This window comes from Vulpes lagopus, chromosome 10 (genome assembly GCF_018345385.1).
Source record: "Vulpes lagopus strain Blue_001 chromosome 10, ASM1834538v1, whole genome shotgun sequence".
Classification (NCBI taxonomy): Eukaryota; Metazoa; Chordata; class Mammalia; order Carnivora; family Canidae; genus Vulpes; species Vulpes lagopus.
This window is the reverse complement of record NC_054833.1, coordinates 82,994,086-83,015,992: the sequence shown is the minus strand read 5'-3', so window position 1 is coordinate 83,015,992 and position 21,907 is coordinate 82,994,086. Positions and strand designations below refer to the sequence as shown.

Below are 21,907 nucleotides of genomic sequence, written 5' to 3'. Positions count from 1 at the left end.
CCTCCACCCATAAGGGCAACACCACTTCTCCCCAGGCTGTGGGGATTTTCTGTCTTGTCACAGAAACATGTCTGGGAACAGGGTTGAGTTCTCTGCCAGTTAGGCAGGTCTTGGGGAGGCCTGCCATGTGGGCTACCCAGCAGTTTCTCTGGAATGGCACGGACTATGTTGCTCACCCCACATTTCAGTGAGCCAGGCAGGCCCCTGCCCTGTGCATGGCAGCTAGCCAGCTGGGTAAGCAGGCTTCTACTCACTGGACTGCACTGGGTCCCTTTCTGTCAGGGGACATAGCACACAGAGGGGCTGTGTATGATGGAGAGTGAGGAGTGTGAAGCTGACTATGATCTGGAGGAGACCTGATACCATGGAAGGTGCAGGCCTGCTTCCGCATGCAGCTGCTGAGGACCAGCAGTTGGGCTCCCAGCAGCCCCTGTGGTGGGGGCTGGGAACCAGGACAGCCAGAGCACCCTGCCAGCCCAGTCACCTGAGTGGGCCCAAGGGCCCTGTTAGGCCCCCAGCTAGGGTCACAGGCATCCTTCCTGGGTTTTGGGTTTCCTCATCTGGGGGCGCGAGGGCAAAGGTGCCATGGTGCAGTGGTGAGGCCTCTTGAGGTGGAGGGGACTGTGCCCTGTTAGTACCACGTCTGGCCTCTGCTCCGCCTGGCATCGCAGCCTGGCCTCTGCCTGCCAGTGGTGCTGGCAGCTGCTGGGTGGCTGCTCCCATATCTCCCAGCCATGTTGCATTGGCTGCTCCGTGGCTCCCTCCACCCTTCCCTGGTGGGTGAGAGGAGCAGTGGATGCTAAGTTGATCTGCTGTCTGGAGACAAAGCTCTGTGAGCAGCTTGGCTGGGCTGTGATTCCAGGGGTGTGATGGGCTGGTCTGTGCAGGAAGCCACAGGTCCACACTCCTGGGAGCTGGCAGCTGGCACCAGCTGCTTCTACCTGGGGTGAGTGCCAGCTGAGGGGTTGGGTGCCTGGCCACATGTGGAGACCTTGGTTGTCTCAGTTGGGGGGGTCCCACTGACAACAGTGGACAGAGGCTAGGAACGCTGCTATAAATGCCCTATAACGCACAGGGCAGCTGACATCTGAGAATAGGTTGCCCCAGACATCAGTGGTACTACGGTTGAGACCGCTGTTCCAGATGTCACTGATCCTGTGGGGTCAGGTCCTGAACTGGCCCAAACCCCACATCCTTGTCTCCCTGCTGCTGCCTGGGCTGCCTGTGTGCAGAGCTTGTCCTGCCTGTGGCTTGGATGTATTTGGGCCCCAACCACGACCTCAGGAGGCAATTTTGGTGTTTCTGTTTTTATCTCTGCAGTTCCTCCCAGGCTGTAAGAAACCACCCCTTCCCTCTTCTGTATGGGGCCTCCACCCTGCCCCCCCACCAGGCTGTGGGATGTACAGCCCCTTCTCCCTGCTGGCCCCAGGCACCCCCCACAGTGAAAGGGCAGAGGCAGGAGGGGTGTGGCAGAGTCCCGCTCCTGGCATTGCCTAGGGCTTGGTTTCTGGCCAGAGGAGGCCCCAGCCAGGGCCAGAGGTATTGGGGGTGTTCTTGGGCATCTGCTGGGGGCTCTGCCTCTTGGCCCCAAAGTAGAGGCATCTCTGAGCTCAGCCACCATGCCTTGTCACTTGGCTGCTCCATGCAGCCAGTGTCTTCTGGCCTGTGTGTTCCTGGCCACACGGTGGGCCATGGAAGGAGCCAGACAGGCTCAGGCCTCAGGGTAGGATGCTGGGTCCTGAGAGGGGCTGGTTGTGGCCTGCCTATGGCAGATGAGCTGGGAACAGCTGCACTCCCTGTTGTCCAAGGAGTATGCAGGCTGGTGAGAGTGACACAGCCTCCAAATGGAACAGAGATGGAGAAAGAAGCCTGCTCCACGGGCCTGGCCAGCTGAGCTCTGTGAGAAGGGTCACTGGAATGTGGGTGGGGACAGTCCTCTCTAGGGCTAAGTTCTGGGGAAAGCCCTTGAAGGGCTCTTGATCTGTGGCTCCTGGGATGGGGCTGAGGAGTCCAGAGCTGGGTCTGGAGTTAGCCTCAGGGTGGGGACCAGTGGGGACAGCCCCCACCACCTGTCAGGGCACCCAGAGTCTAGCCCATGCTCCCATCAAATTCTGTCCACTGCCGACCTCAGTCTTCTAGGGCCATTTGGATGAGGAATCCGATCCAGGACATTGAGTCGCATGACAGCTGAGTGCTAGGGCTAGAACTAGGGTCCAGGGAGGGTGAGTGGGGTGTCTGGACAGCGTCTGGGGGCCTGGGGTTCTCTGTAGGAGGTGAGGTGGCCTGTGTATCTGCTGAGGACCACTCCCGGATGTACAGGGGAGGGAAGCTCTGAACGCTCCCTGATGACCCAGGGGGCAGGGAGTTGGGACAACAGCAGAGCTGTCAGGGCTCCTGAGCAAGGGGGAGGGAAGGCCTCAGGCTGGGTATATGCTTGTGCCACCTCCTAGAGAACATGGTCAAAACCAGGGTTGAGCTACGTTGGGTGGTATTAATAGCACATGCATCTCATAAAGTGTAAATTGTAGAGTGTACTTGTCCCAGTAAATTTGGGAGCACAGGTTTCTGCCACAACTGGATGCATGGTGAGTGCTTTGTGACCTGGCACTCTGTGCCCCACATCCTTGCCCCCTGTGCTGGCCTCACCTTGGTGTGGACAATCTGCAGTCCAGGAGGAGATTGATCCAGCTCAGAGTCCTGCTGAGCAGAGCTGGCCGACCTCCAGGGTCTGCTGTGTGGGTGGACGGGGCCCCTGAGGCCACCAAGACCCTCTCATGGACAGGGCTGTCCTGCCCACCATCTGTCCCAGCTGAGGTGGGTCAGGTATGCAGGGCTGGGCTCCAACATGGCCTTCCCTCTGCACCCAGGCCCGGGGGGCTTTGGGCCCCTCCCCTCCTCCAAAAGGAGTGTGTTCACTTTGATTGGCCTTGTTGGTTTCAGTACTTTGTATTTACAGTTATTTTTTTAACTTCCCAGCCAAGTAAGATTGTAGCTCCATGTGAAGTTGTTCTACAAAGCTGATAACAAAACAGTTTCCTTCTTGCCCACTGGAGTCTGACCAAGCTGACAACCACGGCTTTTTCAGTGGACTCCCTCCCGGTGGGCATGCCACAGCCTGACAGCACTTGCATGGCCTCTGGGCTCAGCAAGATCACACTTTCCTTTTCATACAACTGTTTGTTTCCTTGTTTTTCTATTTATCAAAATTCAGCCCTAAATTTGCTGACAGAATTTTAAAAGTCACGGTTTTGGTCAAATTTCTGAAATGATTCTTGTTCACATGGAGTAGCCTCCTGGTGTCCCCTGTCTAGGCTGCCCTGGGCCCCATCTGCTGGGTCCTGGTCACCATGTTCTCCCTTGTTTTCATGGAGTATGTTTCTTTTTCCATTTTCTTTTAAAGGTTTATTTATTTGAGAGAGAGCATGCACAGGTGGGGGTGGGAGGGACAGAGGGAGAATCTCAAGCAGACTCCTTGCTAAGCACAGAGCTTGATCCCACGACCCTGAGATTACAATCTGAGCGAAAACTAAGAATCAGACACTCAACTGACAGCCCCCCAGGTACCCCCATGGAGTATGTTTTTCTGGAAAGTGCTCATGGGAGCTAGATCATACAACAAGGACTAATTGACGTGTGTGAGTGGGTTCCCTGCAGTCCCAGGTGCTGTACTAGGTTCTTTACAGGAGCTACTTCATTTCCTAGTAACAGTAAATCTGTGATCAGCTAGTTTTATCCGTGGGGGCCCAACAGCAGAGGTTACCTCACCTACAGTCACACAGCTCAGAACCTGTCCATGATTCAGCTACAAGTCTGACTCTGAAACTTAATTTAAGAAAATTATTTTAATAGAAGTTTTGCCTGTGAATGCTGAACTAGGTCAGTAGTTCAATAGTGCTATGAAAAATAGCACACCACCTTTCCCAGGGTCAGTTTTAGCCCTCTTAGATGATTCTTTTGGCATTTATTGTCCTATCTTTAAGTTGGTGGCTTTTACATTGTTTTTGACAAAAACTCGAATATATTTTGGGGCACCTGGATGGCTCAGTCGATTAACATCTGCCTTCAGCCTCAGGTCATGACCCCAGGGTCCTGGGATCAAGCCCCACGTTGTGCTCCTTGCTCATTGGGAAGTCTGCTTCTCCGTCTCCTCTGTCCTTCCCCCTGTTTGTGCTCTCTCTTTCTCTGTCAAATAAATCTTTTTTTAAAAAAATTGATATCACTACCTGGTGCTTACACACACACACACACACACACACACACACACACAGAACTGCAAGGTTTTTAAAAAATAGATTTTAGGGATCCCTGGGTGGCGCAGCGGTTTAGCGCCTGCCTTTGGCCCAGGGCATGATCCTGGAGACCCGGGATCGAATCCCACGTCGGGCTCCTGGTGCATGGAGCCTGCTTCTCCCTCTGCCCTATGTCTCTGCCTCTCTCTCTCTCTGTGACTGTCATAAATGAATAAAAAAATAAAATAAAAATAAAAAAAATAAAAAATATATTTTATTTTTCTTTTTTTTTTAAACATTTTTTTTTTATTTTTTTATTTATTTATGATAGTCACAGAGAGAGAGAGAGAGAGAGGCAGAGACACAGGCGGAGGGAGAAGCAGGCTCCATGCACCGGGAGCCTGATGTGGGATTCGATCCCGGGTCTCCAGGATCGCGCCCTGGGCCAAAGGCAGGCGCCAAACCGCTGCGCCACCCAGGGATCCCATTATTTTTCTATTCATGAGAGACACACACAGAGAAAGAGGTAGAGACACAGGCAGAGGTAGAAGCAGGCTCCTCACAGGTAGCCTGTCTCAGGACTTGATTCCCGGACCCTGGGATCATGACCAAAGCGGAGGGCAGATGCTCAACCCACTGAGCCACCCAGGTGTCCCAGAACTGAAAGATTTAAAAAGCAACACTTACACTTACCCCTCCTAAGTGTAATAATCTCAGATACATTCTTTCTATTTCTTTTTTTAAAAGGTTTTATTTATTTATTTGAGAGAGAGAGGGAAAGGAGAAGTAAGCCACCAACTTGTTTTCTTGAAGCTTCTCGTTTTCCTTGTTCTGCAGTGTTCACAGTGATGTAGTTCACTACAGATCTGTTTCCACTTGGAAAAGCCTGATGCAATCTAGAAAGTCCTGGGAAATCCTCCTGAGCTGCTGTGCTGTCACCTGCCCACCCTCTCTCCTTTCCCATTTCCTATCTCATTGGCATTTTCAACATTTTCTTTTAATCTATTTAATGAAATTTTAAAAATTTCAATTACATAATTTTTAATTTCTAAGAGGCTTTGTGTTTTGGGTATTTTGGGGAGATATTTTTAATAGCGCTCACTCTGTTTATGTTTCACAGATGTGATGTCATCTCTTCTGTAAGGATGTTAATGATACCTATATTCTCAAGCACAGTGCCCCCATCACCCCTGTCTAGTTTCTGCTTCTGAGATGATTTTTCTGTTTGTTGACTTTGGTCTCTGTTTTCCATGTTAGTGGGTTTCCTCTGGTGGAACTTATATGTATTCTGTGTGGTCTACAGAGCTCTGCAAGAAATGTCCAAGACACCCAGAAATACTCTCAAAGCACCCTTTCTGTCCACTTGTAGTGGGAGCCAGGACGCTTTGGAGATGTAGCTGCTTCCAGGTGCAGCTGTCAACTTGAGGAATTAAAGCACACAACCCCTCATTCAACTGGAATTTCGGATAAGGAACATGTAGTTTTCATTATATGTGTGTCCTGTGTGGTACTTAATCTGGTGACTCTAACACTGGGTCTGGCAAGAAGCATATAGAACTGGGGCATCTTTTCATACCAGATGGCATGAGCATTGTCGAAGACTTATGTGGGTGTGTCAGAGGGCTCAGGATCCAGCATGGAAGGCTTTCACTGGCCAAGTGAGAAAGCATCAGAAAGAATATAAACCACACTGGGCTGAAGCATAAAGTGAAATCCACTGGGCAACTGGAGGACTGATCGAGAGGTCATGAGGCATGTAGCCCTCCTGAAATTGATTACATTCTTTGATTGGAAGACTGAGAAGATTTTTATGAGTATATTAGTATAACTTTCTATCTTACTGAAAACCAAAAATGATGTATGAGATTATAAAGTCTCTGAAGTTTGATGGAATGCCCATTCTGATGGGCTTAAATAGGCTAATACATGCTTGTATAGATTTAAAATAGAGAACATGACAGTTCCAAAGGGAAAAAAAATTTAGCTTCTAATGCCTTAGGAATGTTCACCCTTTAAGAAAAGTCATTTTCTTGCAGAATCCACAGCTCAAAAAGAAAGAAAAAAGCAGGGATAATGGCTGATTGCTGGATAAGAAGCAAAGATGTAAATTCATGCAGACAGCAAGTAATGCCAAGGGGACTTCACTTCAGATAAACATTAATTCAGTGTCGCTTAAATGTCAGGCTGAAAAATGTAGAGTCTGACAACTTCTATCAGAAAAAGTTCAGGTAATATATTTTTTTAAGATTTTATTTATTTATTCATGAGAGAAAGAGATAGAGGTAGAGACACAGGCAGAGGGGGAAGCAGGCTCTATGCAGGGAACCTGATGTAGGACTCGATCCCAGGACTCCAGGATCATGTGCTGGGCTGAAGGCAGAAGCTTAACTGCTGAGCTACCCAGGTGTCCCTCAGGTAATATTTTTAATCAAGGTGAATCCTTGGACAAATTAGACTCGTTTTTTGATTTTGATTTAAAACAACTATGTGGGGACACCTGGGTGGCTCAGTTGGTAAAGCATCTGCCTTCAGCTCGAGTCACGTTCCCGAGGTCCTGGGATTGAGTCCTGTGTAGGGCTCCCTGCTCAGTGGGGGGGTCTGCTTCTCCGTCTCCCTCTGCCTCCCCATGCTTGTGCGCTCTTTCTCTCTCTCTCTCTCTCTCTCTCTCTCTCTGTCAAATAAATAAAGCCTTAAAAAATAAAGCAGTTATAAGATGATAGAAAGTTACAGCTTCTGGAAAGATTAGGTTATTTACTGATGATGCAAAACTTGCATAAACTTTACTAAATGTCCTGGTCTGGTTTTAAGGTCAGGTGAGTTATCTTTACTGAGCTTTTTTTTTTTTTTTTCTTAAAGTAGTGTCCACATCCAGCACAGAGCCCGACTGGGACTTGAACTCGTGACTCTGGATCCTGACCTGATCTGAAATCCAGAGTTAGATGCACAGACTGAGTCCCCCAGGTGCCTCCGGTAAGTTACTTTACCAGAAAATATTTACAGTCACATAAATGTACACATAAATGTACACTGTGTTTATGTTGAAATAACTGTTCTCTATCATAAAATATGTCTTCTGTAAACCTCAGTGCTCTGAATTATTTGCATTTCATTACATCATTCATCTCTCACTTCCTGTGGTATATTATCTCTGAAGATGTCACAACAACTTCCCCTTCCCAGTACACATGCTGCTTGGCAACGTGAGATTGCTGTCCTTCCTATTGAGAGCTGGGGTCTGACTCCCAGCCCTTGAGGGCTGCCTGGCACCTGCTCTGACCCTCTGAGTGTGGTCAAGTGCTGCCAAGCCTTCATGTTGGGGCCTGGCAGCATCCATCAGCGGGAGGAAGGCTAGGATAGACTACTGGGTACCAAGAGGTTGTGGGGCCACACGGACAGAGAGGACCATGTGGGTGGGGGGGCCACATGGACAGGGAATGGGTCATGTAGACACAGAGAGGACCCAGCTGATGGCCACTTTGAGGCCCCAGGTGCCAGAGGGAAGCTGTCTGGATCCTCTGGCCCCCGGTGAGCCATTCTACCAGCACCATGTGGGACACAGACAGGCTGTCCTGTCGTACTTCCTGAGCAGTAAAATATCCCAGACGCAGGTCTGGTCTTCTGCCCTGTGCTGTGTGGTGGGGGCTGGGATGCTGCAAGCCATGGCTCTGCCATAGGTGCATAAATCACCTGGGATTCTCCTGTACTCCGTATGGACTTATGGATGTTTACTTTATATTTGGATTATGATCCAAAATACCTTTGCTGGCTCTCTGGCTGGCCCTCACTCCACCTTTGGCCCCTGTGCTCTTTGGCACATCCCATCGTTCTCTTCTTTCATTTATTTACTGATGTTAATACTTCCTTACTCTTGGGCACCACAGGTCTCCAGGCTTATGTTTGATGTTTCCTCCCCCGGTCATAAAATAAGCCATTTCTCCAAGGAGCCCTGATTCTTTTTGTTGGAAAACAGTTTTAGAAACCAGGATCCAGGTGCTGGGGGTGTACTACCCCACATGTGTGCACAGGTCTGTGCTTCTGCATGTCCACACCAGTGTCTACACCATACTGGATACAAGCCACTGCTGGCATCTCCAGCTGTACCCCATGAGCACAGAGGTCACTCTAGCTGCCGCTTCTTGCTTAACCCCCAGGTAGTGAGAAACCTGGTTGCCACCAGCCACCACCCACTTGCCTAACTGGTTCTGGGACACACATTAGAATCAGTGAACCACAGCCCGTGGAGAACGGCTCTTGGCTAGAGAGCAGGGTTAGTGCACTTCCTTGGCCTCTAGTCTTTTTTTTTTTTTTCTCCTTTAAGATTTTATTTATTTATTTATTCGTGAGGGGGAGAGAGAGAGAGAGAGAGAGAGAGAGGGAGGGAGGGAGGGAGAAGCAGGCTCCATGCAGGGAGCCCAACGTGGGACTTGTTTCTGGGGTTCCAGGATCATGCCCTGGGCCAAAAGCAGATACTCAACCGCTGAGCTACCCAGACGTCCCCTTAGCCTCTTGTCTTACAGATTTTTCTCCAAAGTGACTTGGGTCAGCACTTTCCTTACCCTCTTCACTGAGGTCATTTCATTTGAAATGTACTTTGTTTGCTTGCTTTTGCCACATTCTGAGTCTTCCCAAGTTCCTAAAACAGCATTTAAGACTTTGCATCCATTGGGGTTGACTCTGAGCTGTGCAGTTCCTTGGGTCCTAAAAAACACAGTGTCACCCACCCACCTGACAGTGCTCCAGGGGATAGTTTCCCTGCTCTAAGACATCCCTGTACCCCACCTGTTCACCCCCCAACCCCCGTTCCTGGTTGTAAGCCATTTAGTTTTAAGGTGGTTTGTTTTGCATCAAAGGCTACAGGAAATAGCTGGACAATTTGTAAACATACTGAAATTCCCAAAGACAGAGACTACAGAAATGGTGGTCACTATATAAAGACATTTATTCTTCCTTCAAATTGTGTCGAGTTTGGATGGTAAAATTACTGTGATATACAGGTTGTGTCACATATACAGTTGAATAAAGCTGACAGCTTAGATATGATATCTAAAATATGAATATTTGTGTCTGTGTAAATGTATTCACAGAAAGGTAAACGAATGTTTTGACTGAGCAGATGTATATATAATAATAATAGAGAAGGAAAGGAATTGCTTCTGGTTTGCATCAGGAAGAGCATCTCTCTCACTGGCTCTGCCTCTGTGGGGCCTCCCTGGAGGTTTTGGCGTGGGACCACTTCTGTTACTAGATGGTCCTCTTGTCTCAGGGCAAGTGCTCCTGGTCATCATGTGCTGCTGTGCTTGTTTTTTTTTTTTTTTTTTTTAAGATTTTACTTATTCACGAGAGACACACACACACAGAGAGAGAGAGAGAGAGGCAGAGACACAGGCAGAGGGAGAAGCAGGCCCCATGCAGGGAGCCCGATGTGAGACTCGATCCCGGGTCTCCAGGATCACGCCCCGGGCTGCAGGCGGCGCTAAACCACTGAGCCACGGGGGCTGCCCTGCTGTGCTTATTTTATTTATTTTTTAATTTTTTTTAATTTTTTTTATTTATTTATGATAGTCACACACACACAGAGAGAGAGAGAGAGAGAGAGAGAGGCAGAGACACAGTCAGAGGGAGAAGCAGGCTCCATGCACCGGGAGCCCAACGTGGGATTCGATCTCGGGTCTCCAGGATCGCGCCCTGGGCCAAAGGCAGACACTAAACTGCTGCGCCACCCAGGGATCCCCTGTGCTTATTTTAAATATTGTCACCCTGGGCAGCCCCAGTGGCACAGCGGTTTAGCGCCGCCTGTAGCCCGGGGCGTGATCCTGGAGACCCGGGATCGAGTCTCACATCGGGCTCCCTGCATGGAGCCTGATTCTCCCTCTGCCTGTGTCTCTGCCTCTCTCTCTCTCTCTCGCTCTGTGTCTCTCATGAATAAATAAAAAAAAATAAAAATTAAAAAAAAATAAATATTGTCACCCTGAATAAAACTACAGAGGAGATGACCACGTCCGTACCAGGCCCCCTATCAACTCTGGTGTGGCTTTCCCAAAACCAGGCCTCAGGTCAAAAGTAGAAAAGCTAACAGCATATCCTCAACCTCATCTGTCTCAGGGGTTCCTACAGCTGGCCACACAGGGCTACCGCTCTTGTATAAAAGGAGGGATAGTACAGATAAATCAATGATTTCTCAACCCACTTTAATCACCTCATCACATAGCATGAAGCCCTAACTATGGGAAAGTCAAATAAAAAATGTTCAACCTTCGTAAGCTACTTATGTACAAAAGCCATGCTCTAGTTCTGCTATGCTGAGCGGGCTGCATGTCCATGTTCATGTGTAGGACTGGTGTGGGGACCGTCCACAGACAGGCTTCGTTTCCGTGTCAGTGCTCTTCCCGGTCAGTGACCATTAGGGCACCATGAGGCAGTATCTAGTTCACCCCCAGCGCATTAAATATTGATACTCTCAGAGTCACTGTTGACCAAATCCCTGGAAAGCTTGTTACATCTTGAGAGAGGTTCTGCTCTCTGACCTTTGCGTGTTTTGTCTACTGGCCAGCCAGCAGTGGTTCCTGCTTCCCTCACACTTACCTGCTACAAACTGCAAATCAGAAACGGACTGTTCTAGGGTGTCAGAAGGGCATGTATAGGAGGGTCTGCTTTGGGTAAACGCGACCACCCTGGACACCTACCGCACTCTCTCTCCTGTGACCATGTCAGGGCTCCAGGATGCCTTTGCACCAGATACTTTCTCTTTTCATCAGGAAAAGCATCTCTGTCGCCCAGACTCAGCCTCCTTGGGGCCTCCCCAGGGGTCTCGAGCTGATCCCACCAAGGCTTAAAGCAGACGGCCTGGAAACACATTCAGCTCAGCCCAAGATCCGCAAGATGAGGCAGAGTAAGTGACAGTCCCAACTGAGAGTGCAGGTGGGGGTGCTGGGCATGCAAGGTGGTGGGAACCCTCCTAGCTGCACTGCCCAAGGTGCATTGCAGGGTGAATCAGGGTTGGTGTCCCTGTGGACAGTGCTGCAGAAAGATTACCATGGCCGAGGGACCTTGTGTCATGGGAAGACACCGCTGACCCACCCAGCCCAGCCAGACACACAGGAGAACCCCTTTCTGCTGTGTGTTCCTGCTGGGGGAGCTCACATCCATGCTTGTTGTAAAGTGGAGAAGTCCCAGGCCCAAGGGCACCGCCTGTTGTGAGGCAGGTACGGTGGAGGGTCAGCAACCTGACAGCTGGCACGTCGCACAACCACTGCAGGCCTGTCTCTTTTCTAACAGGGCCTAAGTGGATAAACCAAATCTGTCACCAACGGAGAGGTCGGTAAAGTGAACTTCCCTCCGCGGGCCTGGGAAGCTACCTCATGTGGATGCAGTGCTCTGGGTCCTCTCAGGAGGCTGGGCTGGTGGCTGTTACACAGGTCATCTGCCCCAGCCTTTCAGAAGCAAAGGCCGTCCCCTAACCAACTCGCTAGAAATGTGGTGGCCATGGAGGTCACCCCCACCAGTCGAGGCACTGCATGTGACGGCCCTTAGAACAAAATTGATGGTTTTTGGCTCCTGACTTGAAAACTGATGGATCTGTGAGGACAATGAGGAAGTGATTTTGGCATCATAGGAGAGGTTAAAACACTGATGCACCCCCTGCAGCTCGGGGCCAGGTTCCAGCTCAAGAATGTCTATGAGGTGGGCTCCAGTGCCTTGGCAGGCTGGCTTGCTGTGCACCCACAGACGGGAGCAGCTAGGCGGAGGAGCACCCGACCAAGGGTGGACCTTGGTCGGGTGCTGCGGCAGGAAACCACTGATGAGAGGCTGACCCTGACTAGTCAAATCTTTGGTCTTGTTTGCTTGACATTTTCCCAGGATGAAAAGTTTGGCTGGTCCATGAGGCAATGTATCTACATTTCCATATTCTTATCTGTATTATTTTTTTTTTGAGAGAGAGCTAGCACACAAGTGGGGTGGGGCAGCTGAGCACAGAGCCCTCTACCCTGAGATTACAACCTGAACTGAAATCGAGAGTTGGGTACCTCACCGCCTGAGCCACCCAGGTGCCCTTAGGTCATTGCTACACCCAGCCTGAGGCTCAAACTCACAACTCTGAGATGGAGAGCCACACGCTCCACCAACTGAGCATGCTGGGTGCCTGTCCTTCCAGGTCGTCGCCCTGAAGTCCTCACCCTCCCAGCCCACAGCTCTCCTGAGGGACACACTCAACTCTTCTGACCCGGAATGGGCGCAGTCCTTGCCTCATGGTGTGAAACGCTGCAGGGTGGTGAGCCTCCAGGAGAAGGTGGCCCCTCCACGAACAGGTCAGAACCAGCAGACACTGTCAGTGAAATTGGAAGAGCCTCACGTGACTGATGATCCATGCGATTCCCAAGGAACTTGGGCAGCCTCAGCCCTGCTGCCAGCCACCAGTCCCAAACTGACAAACTAGTCCCTTCTCCTTGTGAAACTTGTGCCTTTTGCAGGTTTAAGCCTGGTCTTGCTCTGTTCCAGAGACACTTGCATTTGTCTTCTATTGCTGTACCACACATTGAGCAGCTTAATGCAACACTTTTATTTTATTTTATTTATTTTATTTTATTCTATTTTATTTTATTTTTTTAAAAATATTTTATTTATTTATTCATGATAGAGAGAAAGAGAGGCAGAGACACAGGCAGAAGGAGAAGCAGGCTCCATGCCGGGAGCCCGATGTGGGACTCGATCCTGGGGCTCCAGGATCACACCCTGGGCGAAAGGCAGGCGCCAAACCGCTGAGCCACCCAGGGATCCCCTGAGCCACCCAGGGATCCCCCAACACTTTTATTATTACAGAGCTGCCCTGGGTCAGACACCTAGACAGGAGCCTCCGCTCAGGGCCTCCCAGATGAAATGAGTGTCTGCCGGGGCTGCATCTGCACCCGAGGCACCAGTCCCCTTCCACGCCATCCTGGGGGGCAGCAGAATTCAGGTCCTTGCTGTCATCGGACTGAGGTCCAGTTTCTTCTTGGTTTTTGGCTGGGGTCTGCCCACATGTTCCCTCCAAGGGCTCTTTCACAGAATGGCCAGCTGGAGAAGTTGACTCCAGGCAGCACAATGGAGACTCTATCAGACAGTGACATCCCAGCCCCTCGTCCTTTGGTTGTTACAGCACCCTGCCCGCACTCAAGGGGAGGACACAGAGTGTGCTCCGACCGCACCTGACAGTCCTGCAGCCCACCTGGCTCTTGGTGGGCTGTGTCCCTTGTGTGCTCATGTAGGCCCTACTGGCTCTGAGTCACTTCACATGCCTGCGTCCCCAGAACACATCCTCCTCCCTCAGTCCCTCCAAGCACCCTATCAGCAAGAGAGCCTGACTGCAGCCCCGCAGACCTCCCTATGCGCCCAGCTCTGCTCTCATCTGAGAGGCAGCTTCCTCAGGTCCCAGCCTGGACATTTACCTGTGGGTGTTACTCCATCAGAGACCGTCCGCTCAGTCCTGTGGAGGGAGACCCTGCCGTTTTCGTCTCTTGACAACACTTCTTCCAGATGATCTTATTTGTCCGAGAGCAGGCCTGCCATCTGTCTGCCTCCCTCCAACAGCTTCTAGTTCCTTGGCACACAATAGGTGCTCAGCAAATATTTGTTGAATGACAGAACAGTGGCACAAGCACGTGTCTGTGTCTGGTGGCATCTCTGAGTGCCTGTGGTTTCTCCTCCCAGTGAGCTTGGCTGCCTGGAATGTCCGAGTCCCCAGGAACAGGAGCCAGAACCTGCTTCTTAGTGGGGCTGGTTGGCTGGCCCCTGCATTGTCCAGCCACACCTCCTAGAAGAGGGGAGGTGGGTACAGGGCTCTGGTCTGGTAGGGGGTTGGCCAGAGCTCAGGGTGTGACCATGGTGATGTTAGTGGCTTTGTCCTGGTGGTTTCTTCCCAAGGAACAGAGATGCTGGGCGACCCTGGGAACTGAGCAATCGGCAGTCACTTGGGAAAGAGTCGGAGGTCTCAGGCCTTGGCCAGGGGAGGGGCAGGTGGCCTGCTGAAACTTTACTCTCATCTGTGGCTATTAACTGCCAAGAGTAGGTGTGGGGGCAGCAGCCTTTGCTGCTCATTTTGGTTTTGCTGGCCTCAGGCAGAGAGGGACAAGAGGGGTTGCAGCCCTGCACCACATCTGTCCATTCTTGCCCAGTGGTTCACTGGGGTCAGCTGCCCCCCAGTGGCGGCCCCCTCAGACTTACACATCTGGGCCAAGCTGAGGGCTGAGTTTCCACCCGAGAGGGCCTCACAGGGCCCAAGGCCAGGGAACCTGCTGGGAGAGGGGGCGCGCCCACACGCTCCTGGCTCCTCGGCTGGGAGCTGACCCTGGTCCCCTTCCAGACAGAGGGGCCAGTGCTGGGCCATTTCTGCCTCCCTCTAGCACTGCCTGGACATCTTCCCTCCACTGTGGAGAGACAGCCCAGCAGACAGAGGCGGGAACAGAGGACAGAGATGGAGAGCCATGGGCGGGACACAGAGAAGATTGGTCACCAGCTAATATAAACCAGTTAAAAAAACAGGAGGAGAGGCCAGGCCTCATAGCCAGCCAGGCAGGGCTTGTTTTTTCCAGAATGAAAGGCCCAGGGAGGGGCTGGGACCAGGACCAGTTCTGATTCTAGTTTGGAAAAGGGGCTCTGACCCCAGGGCCTGGGTCTTGCTGAGGAAATGAGTTCATTGCGGGGGGCTCCTCACATCCTCATGGCTGGCGCTCCCTGTCCTGACCCCTCATTCCTCTGCAGCTGTGACAGTCTCCCCACCTTGCCTGGAGCTGGGGAGACCAGCTGGACTGGGTTCCTTGCTGGTCTGAGGAATTGGGGACCAGGACAGGGTTCATGGGTGAGATCCCCACCCACCAGGGACTGGGGCCAGTGACCATAATTCTATTCAAATGGGCAGTTTCAAAAAACGCACTGTGGGTTTTGGTAGTTGTTTGCTTTTTTTTTTTTCTTTTTGAGGTTTGCTTAACTAGAAAGAGTGGGTTTGGTATGCAGTGTATGATCTGTTATTTTGCATTTGTTTATGTGACTCTTTAAGTTTTCCCAGAGCTTCAAATTTGTGCCTTCCGTTGGGGAGGTTCCCATACCTCCCTTCCTCCCTCCACTCTGGGCAGGGAGTGTCTTAGCCAGGATTTGCTTTCAGGGACACCAAGCTCTGCCCTGGATGGTGGGCAGATGGGGGTCCAGGCCCGAGCCGGAGGCTGGTCAAACGCTGCCCCTCAGTGCTCAGGGTCCCCTCCCTTATGTCCTGGCAGGCTCCCCTGGGTGGTAAAGATGTTGATCAACAGCAGGGCCCATCATGCTGTCCTAAGGGAGCCCCCTGGGCCCCACCCCCCAGGGGTGTTGTGACTGTTCTTTTCCTTTCATAAATAAAGAAATGCAGCCCCCAGAGGAGGCTAAGGGCAAGAGTTGGAAGAGGTGTAGGTCTGGCATCCTTAGGGGTCCCAGCCCTTGGAGGCCTTTCTGTTAGGAATGCCTCAAGCTCCATAGCAAGCACAGAGGGGGAGGATCCTGCTCACACCTTGGGCCAAGGTCCCCCGACAGGAGTGGAAGGGAGGTGATGTGTACCCCAGAGCCCAGTCCTGCAGCAGCCCCAAGGGCCTCATATGTCACAGCTGCCCCCACAGCATCTGGGACCATGCCCTCCACCCTCCTACCCCTCCTGGACCTGGGCCAGAGAAGGGGCAGGGTCTCTGCTCTGATTCCCCTCACATTGTTGGGCACCATGCCCATGTTCCTACCCACCCCCCCAAAGGCCAGCCAAGGATTTCGGGAGGGCTAGGGGCCAGCTGGAGCCAGAGGGGCGGTCTGCAGACTGTTGACCCCGCCCAGGGCTCTGTGATGTCATGGTGGGGGCTAAGGAGGGGGAGGGGGCCGGGCTGTTTTTCTGGAGAGTTGGAGCAGAAGTGAGACAAAGCGAGGCCAGCGAGCCAGGCAGGCGCCATGGAGCTGCAGTCCCAAGTTCTGCTCTGGGAACTTGTGCTTCTACACAGTGAGTGCAGGGTGGGTGGGGGTCCAGAGTGCGGGCACAACCAGGTCTTTGTGTTCTGTGCAAAGCCGCCTGTCGGAACTTGAGTGTGGAGCAGTGGGACGCCCTCACTGCTGGGAAGGGGCTGGGGTGGGGCGGGGGTTGGGGGGGCTCAAGATGGCAGCTCACCAGGATGCGGGGGCCCCCCAGGACCCAGGAAGCCACACGGATTCAGGAACAAGAGGGCTAAGACAGGCAGGGAGGCTGAGGTGGCGGGTGCCTCTCCCTGGGGTCCCTTGCCCACCTCACTCTTCCACTTGTCCTAGTGGTCAGAAGAGGAGTAGGTCGGGGGATCTAGGGGGCCTGGGAACAGTGAGGCTCACAGGGTCTGTTCCAGCCCCCACTTGGCTCCCAGGCCCCCTGAGCCCGCCTCCTGGGCTGGCCCGCTGAGCCGGCACATTCCTCCTGGTCCCGGGCGCTCAGCCCATCTCTGAAGCAGAAACTTGCTTATGGGGGTGTGGATGGTCCAGCCTGCTCAGCCTCAGGCCTCTGCCCTTCAGGGGGGCTGCGGGGGCTCCAGCCGTGAGACCTGGGTGCAGGGCAGGGTGCCCAGCTGGGGCAAGGACTCTTGAGGGCTTGTGTGGCATAGCCTTGGCAGGTGTGTGTACCTCACTGTATACCAAGGTGCAGGAGCCCTCAAAACCAGCTTTGAGCATCAGGCTTTGGGGCTCTGGTGGCCTTGCTGCAGTGATGGTGATACTCGCCACCATTCCTGAGGGTGGCCCTTGGTGACAAGCACATACTCTAGAGCTGCCTCCACCATTCACCCTCAAAAGGGGAATGCTGTCCCACGGCCCAGGCAGGTGGCTGTAGGGATGAGGTGGTGGCGTGGGAGACGTGCCTGCACCATGGGGGGCTAAAGGAGACCCCTTGCCCATCTCATCTGCTAGCCTTCTCTGACCATCCCCACCTGCTAAGAGGGAGTCATTAACATGCGCCACCCCCCCAGCCCAGCAAGTGCTGTAAGGGGACCCAGGGAGCCATGTCGGATCAGGCTGGGTGGGTGACCTGGATGCAAAGGCTCAGGTCAACCCCTCCCCAGTAGGACTCTTTTCTTCTTCTAGGCTCTGCTGTCCTTCTCTCCTCAGGTTAGTGGCCACCCTCCCCTGGAAACCACAACAGGCCCCCTCCTGACTTGCCAGACCCGCCCTATGCCTTGCCCTTGGGTCCTGTCCCTCCCCCAGTGACTCCTCCTCCCCACCAGTGCCCTCGGGGTCCCTGCCTGCCGCCAGCTCCGTAGTGTCCGAGTCCACCGTGAGCTGGGCAGCGGGCGCCCTGGCCGTGCTGCGCTGCCAGAGCCCGAGAATGGTGTGGACGCAGGACCGGCTGCACGACCGCCAGCGCGTGGTCCACTGGGACCTCAGCGGCAGCCCCGCCGGCGGCCCGGCTCGCAGACTCGTGGACATGTATTCGGCGGGCGAGCAGCGCGTGTACGGGCCTCGCGACCACGGCCGCCTTCTGCTCCCGCCTTCTGCCTTCCACGACGGCAACTTCTCGCTGCTCATCCGCGGTAAGGAGCCCGGGGCGGTGACGGGGCGCCGGGGAGGGGGGCGGGGCGCAGGGGCTGGGCGGGCCCACCTTGCACTTCACCGCTGGGTTTCCTGCCCGGTCGTAGCGGTGGAGTATGCCGACGAGGGGCTGTACACCTGTAACCTGCACCACCATTACTGCCACCTCTACGAGACCCTGGCCGTCCGCCTGGAGGTCACGGACAACCGTGAGTGCGCCCCCCTCCCGCCCCCGGGACGTGTCCCCGCTGGCTCCCTGCCCGCCCACCGGGTGCTGACCGGCCTGCACCCCCAGCCCAGGAGGCTGGCGCGCACTGGGACGGCGAGAAGGAGGTGCTGGTGGTAGAACGCGGCGCGCCCGCGCTGCTAACCTGCGTGAACCGGGCGCACATCTGGACCGACCGGCATCTGGAGGAGGCGCAGCAGGTCGTGCACTGGGACCGACAGCCGCCCGGTGTGCCGCACGACCGCGCTGACCGCCTGCTGGACCTGTATGCCTCGGGTGAGCGCCGGGCCTACGGGCCGCCTTTCCTGCGCGACCGCGTGGCGGTGGGGGTGGACGCGTTTGCACGCGGCGACTTCTCCCTGCGCATCGACCCGTTGGAGCCCGCTGATGAGGGCACCTACTCCTGCCACCTGCACCACCACTACTGCGGCCTGCACGAGCGCCGCATCTTTCACCTGAGGGTCACCGAGCCAGTCGCTGAGCCGCCCCCGCGGGACTCGCCAGGCAACGGTTCCAGCCACAGCGGCGCCCCCGGCCCAGGTACCGTGCGCCCCTCCCCCCCCCCCCCCCCCCCCCCCCCCCCCCCGCCATGGCCCCGGGTGTTAGCCGAGGGGAGGCGCCCAGAGCCGCACCTTTCTCCCCAGACCCGCGCAGAGGGGCGGCCTGGGTCGGGTGCCCGCTGGGTGGGGGGCGCTGCGCGCTCCCTGACGCCGCCCCCGCTCGGCCCGTGCAGATTCCACCCTGCCGCGCGGCCGCAGCGTCATCAACGTCATCGTCCCCGAGGGCCGCGCCCACTTCTTCCAGCAGCTGGGCTACGTGCTGGCCACCCTGCTCCTCTTCATTCTCCTGCTCATCACTGTCATCCTGGCCACCCGCCAGCGCCGCCGCGGAGGTGAGGGGGGCTCCATCTTGCAGGGTTGAGGCCAGCGCTAGGAAGCCTCCCCTGACCAGAGGCAGGGTATGGGATGCGGTGGCCTGAGCAAAGGATGAGCAGGGGCGGGAGCTGGGGAGGGGGGTGAGACCACCCCCGACATGACTTTTCCTCCCCAGGCTACGAGTACTCGGACAAGAAGTCGGGGAAGTCAAAGGGGTGAGTGGCTCCTCCAGGCTCTCCTGGGGACCAGACTCCCCCCGTCCCAGCCCACTCTCTGCTCTAACCACCAATCACCCTCCTGTCTCCAGGAAAGATGTTAATTTGGCAGAGTTTGCTGTGGCTACAGGCGACCAGGCTGTTTACAGAAGTGAGGACATCCAGCTAGGTGAGGGAGGGCCCCAGAACCAAGGAGCAGACTGTGGCTCCCAGGCCTGAGCTAGGGAAGGTACATCTCTGGGTGGAGGAGCCTCACCCTGCTCTTTCCCTGCACCAGATTACAAAAACAACATCCTCAAGGAGAGGGCTGAGCTGGGCCACAGCCCACTGCCCACCAAGAACATTGACTTGGACAAAGGTGAGTGGCATACCTCATCCCATCCACACTCACTAGCCAGCCCCAGGGGCAGGGGTGCCTGGGCTGTCCTGCTGGATGTCTGCCTTGTGTTTGCCCCTGTGACAGATGTCCACCTGTTTCCTTGGCTTCCAGTGTTCAGGAAGGAGTACTGCAAATAAGGTGACCCTGGGCTCCTGGCTGGGCCAGCAGCCCTGCCAACTCCTGTCTGTCTATCTTGGAGGATGACCTCCTGACCCTCATGTGGCTCACCCGACCCCCTTCCAGCGGCTGGTCCCGCTGTCCTGGAACTTGGCCTGGACTGGTACAGAGTGAGGCTGCCTCCAGACTCCTTTCCTGAGAGCTATCCTAATCCTCACAAGCAGCAACGGGCTTGTTGGGATTCTGCTGGAGCCACAGCTGCCCCTTCACCAGCTCTTAGCAGGCCGTTGCCGGCTCCCATACTCACTGGTGGTCCTGCCCACCCCTCTGGCACAACCCTAACCCTGCTGATGTTCCCCAATCCTTCAGGCTCTCCTGGCCCCTGCCACTGTGAGCTGGTGCTCAGTGGGGACTCTTGGAGTTCAGGTCAGCCTTAGGGCTGGCACCCTGGCCCCTTCTTCAGCCCTTTCTAGGGGGAGCCTACAGCTAGGACCTGGGGATTGCACACTCCAGGCCCCAGGCTAATTCCCCTCTGCTCTGTGTTGGGGCTACTTGGGGCTGCCCTAGGCTTTTTCTCTGTCTTCCACTCTATTATAGCTTTGTTTCCAGCAAGTGCCTTGACAGTCACTGGGCTCCATGTGACTTCTGACTCTGACCCCCCTCCCACAGCCCCTTCTTGGGCTGTAGTCTGGGGCTGGGACCTCATTTGGTTTCTGTTTTGGCTGAGGACAGGGGAGGGGTAAAAGTGGTTCTAGAGTGGCTTGTGCTGCCACCCCCAACGCCCCACATTTGCTCCTCCTGGGAAACTACCATCATCACAATAAAGACCACATAATTTTTAGGTCTGCCTCTGTGGCTCCTACTTCATGTCCTGGGGGGCAGAGTCTGGGCCTTGGGAACCTCGAAATGCTTTCCTTCATCTGAAGCCCTGCTGTCACTGCCCATTTCTTTGGGTGGAAGGTCTGAGTCCAGGTATCCTGGGAATCCTATGGCACTATTCCAGGTTGTGAAGGAGTTCCAGATTCTCTTCTGAGGGCTTATTTGGACATGGAGGAGGACAGCCCTCTGAGAAGCAGATGCCAACATGGGATTAGTTGTGTGAGGATAAAGAGGAGGGAAACAGGAGTAGGTGCCAAAGGCAGAACCCTTGTGAGGGGGAGTGGAGAGGGCTGCAGGAGGAAGCACCCCATCCTCCAAAACTCTCCCAGGATAGTAGGAGGCTGGAAAGGATGTCTGTCACCCCCTGCTGGAAACCCAGAGGTGGTGTTAAGAATATGCAGATTATGCCTGATTAAATTAGGGGCATAAGCCACCCACACAGGGTCAGCAGGTAACTTGGCATCCGAGCTCCCACTCCGGGGCAGGGGAAACACCAGGGCCACTTTGAGGAATGCACAGTTTCAGCACCTCACCAGGGAAGTAAAGTCAAAAGATTTGTTACTTACAGATCCCAGAACAGGGGTGCAGTGAGCAAGGCTTTAGAAGGGCCATCCTCCATCCCAGATCAGCAAAGAGATATCAGGGTAGCATACATCTATTACTTATAAGGAGGTTGGGGTGGTGGTCACTAATTTTTTTTGTAGGCTCAATTCTGAGTGGTCATTTGAAAAAATACCCCAGGAAACACGGCAGGAGTTTGAGGTGGGCATTCTAGGCTCGGGCTCTTATGTAAACTTCCAGACTCCAGGTGTGAACTCCATAAAATGCTCAGTACCTTGGAGTGGCTGCCTCCTCACCACACACTTGCAAGGGTCCTGCTGTGGTGAAGGCTGGGAGGGAGGCTGGGCCAAGGAGCTGTGGCTTGCTTGACAATGTGCCTCCCTCCCAGCCCAGTGACCCCTGGGCCCACAGTAGCTGCACTGCTCTGGCCACAAACTCATCCCTCCTTGCAGTGTGCCAGCCTGACCCCATCAGTCAGGTCTGGTACTGGTTGCTAGACTCTCTCATATGACTTGGGCAATCAGGTGAGAAAGAGGGGCTTGTGTGTGTGTGTGTGGGAGCAAAGTAAAGATGGGGCATCAGATCCCCTGCATCTGTGAGACTAGCAGTCATTTATGTCTGGCCTGGGGCATGCTGGTCCCCCCGTGAGCTCTCAGCATGGGGACTGCCTCCCTCCCCTGGACATGCAGCAGAGAGTCATGGGAGACCCTTCCTCCAAGGCCACACTGCCTGGCTTCCTCAGATTACTTCTGGGGAAACTGAGACCCAAAGGGAGAAGGCATAGGCTTTGCTAGTGGATGCCAACCTCACACAGCCCTGCCCACTCTATCAGAGCCTAGGGGGATCATGGTCAGCACCTTTGGCCTGGGCTGACCTGGGGGTGGTCCTTAGCCTGGGCT

At 54.2% G+C, this 21,907-nt stretch overlaps 1 protein-coding gene and 1 long non-coding RNA gene across 3 annotated transcripts; both read left to right on the top strand.

Moving 5' to 3' along the window:
- The first annotated feature begins 4,762 nt into the window (after positions 1–4,762).
- Positions 4,763–12,263, top strand: LOC121499955. The gene is made up of 3 exons (XR_005990270.1): positions 4,763–6,457; positions 7,086–7,199; positions 10,985–12,263. It is a non-coding gene; the product is annotated as an uncharacterized LOC121499955 (long non-coding RNA).
- A 706-nt stretch (positions 12,264–12,969) lies between these two features.
- MXRA8 (matrix remodeling associated 8) lies at positions 12,970–20,409 on the top strand. Of its 2 annotated transcripts, none has more exons than XM_041771254.1 (10): positions 12,970–16,212; positions 17,313–17,336; positions 17,453–17,758; positions 17,864–17,965; positions 18,052–18,522; positions 18,716–18,874; positions 19,033–19,072; positions 19,165–19,241; positions 19,350–19,430; positions 19,536–20,409. In XM_041771254.1, the coding sequence occupies exons 1-10, from the start codon at positions 16,164–16,166 to the stop codon at positions 19,586–19,588; spliced, it is 1,362 nt and encodes a 453-aa protein (XP_041627188.1). In that variant the 5' UTR covers positions 12,970–16,163; the 3' UTR covers positions 19,589–20,409. The 2 variants fall into 2 exon arrangements, with proteins under 2 accessions (XP_041627188.1, XP_041627189.1); XM_041771255.1 differs by having other exon boundaries at positions 12,974–16,212; positions 19,563–20,409.
- Positions 20,410–21,907: the final 1,498 nt, after the last annotated feature.

Excerpts from the sequence above, each read along its gene's own strand:
- MXRA8 (XM_041771254.1), top strand. The coding sequence starts at position 16,164 with ATGGAGCTGCAGTCCCAAGTTCTGCTCTGGGAACTTGTGCTTCTACAC. Across the intron at positions 16,213-17,312 it reads GGAACTTGTGCTTCTACACA|GCTCTGCTGTCCTTCTCTCC; the intron begins GTGAGTGCAGGG and ends TTCTTCTTCTAG. Across the intron at positions 19,073-19,164 it reads AAGTCGGGGAAGTCAAAGGG|GAAAGATGTTAATTTGGCAG; the intron begins GTGAGTGGCTCC and ends TCCTGTCTCCAG.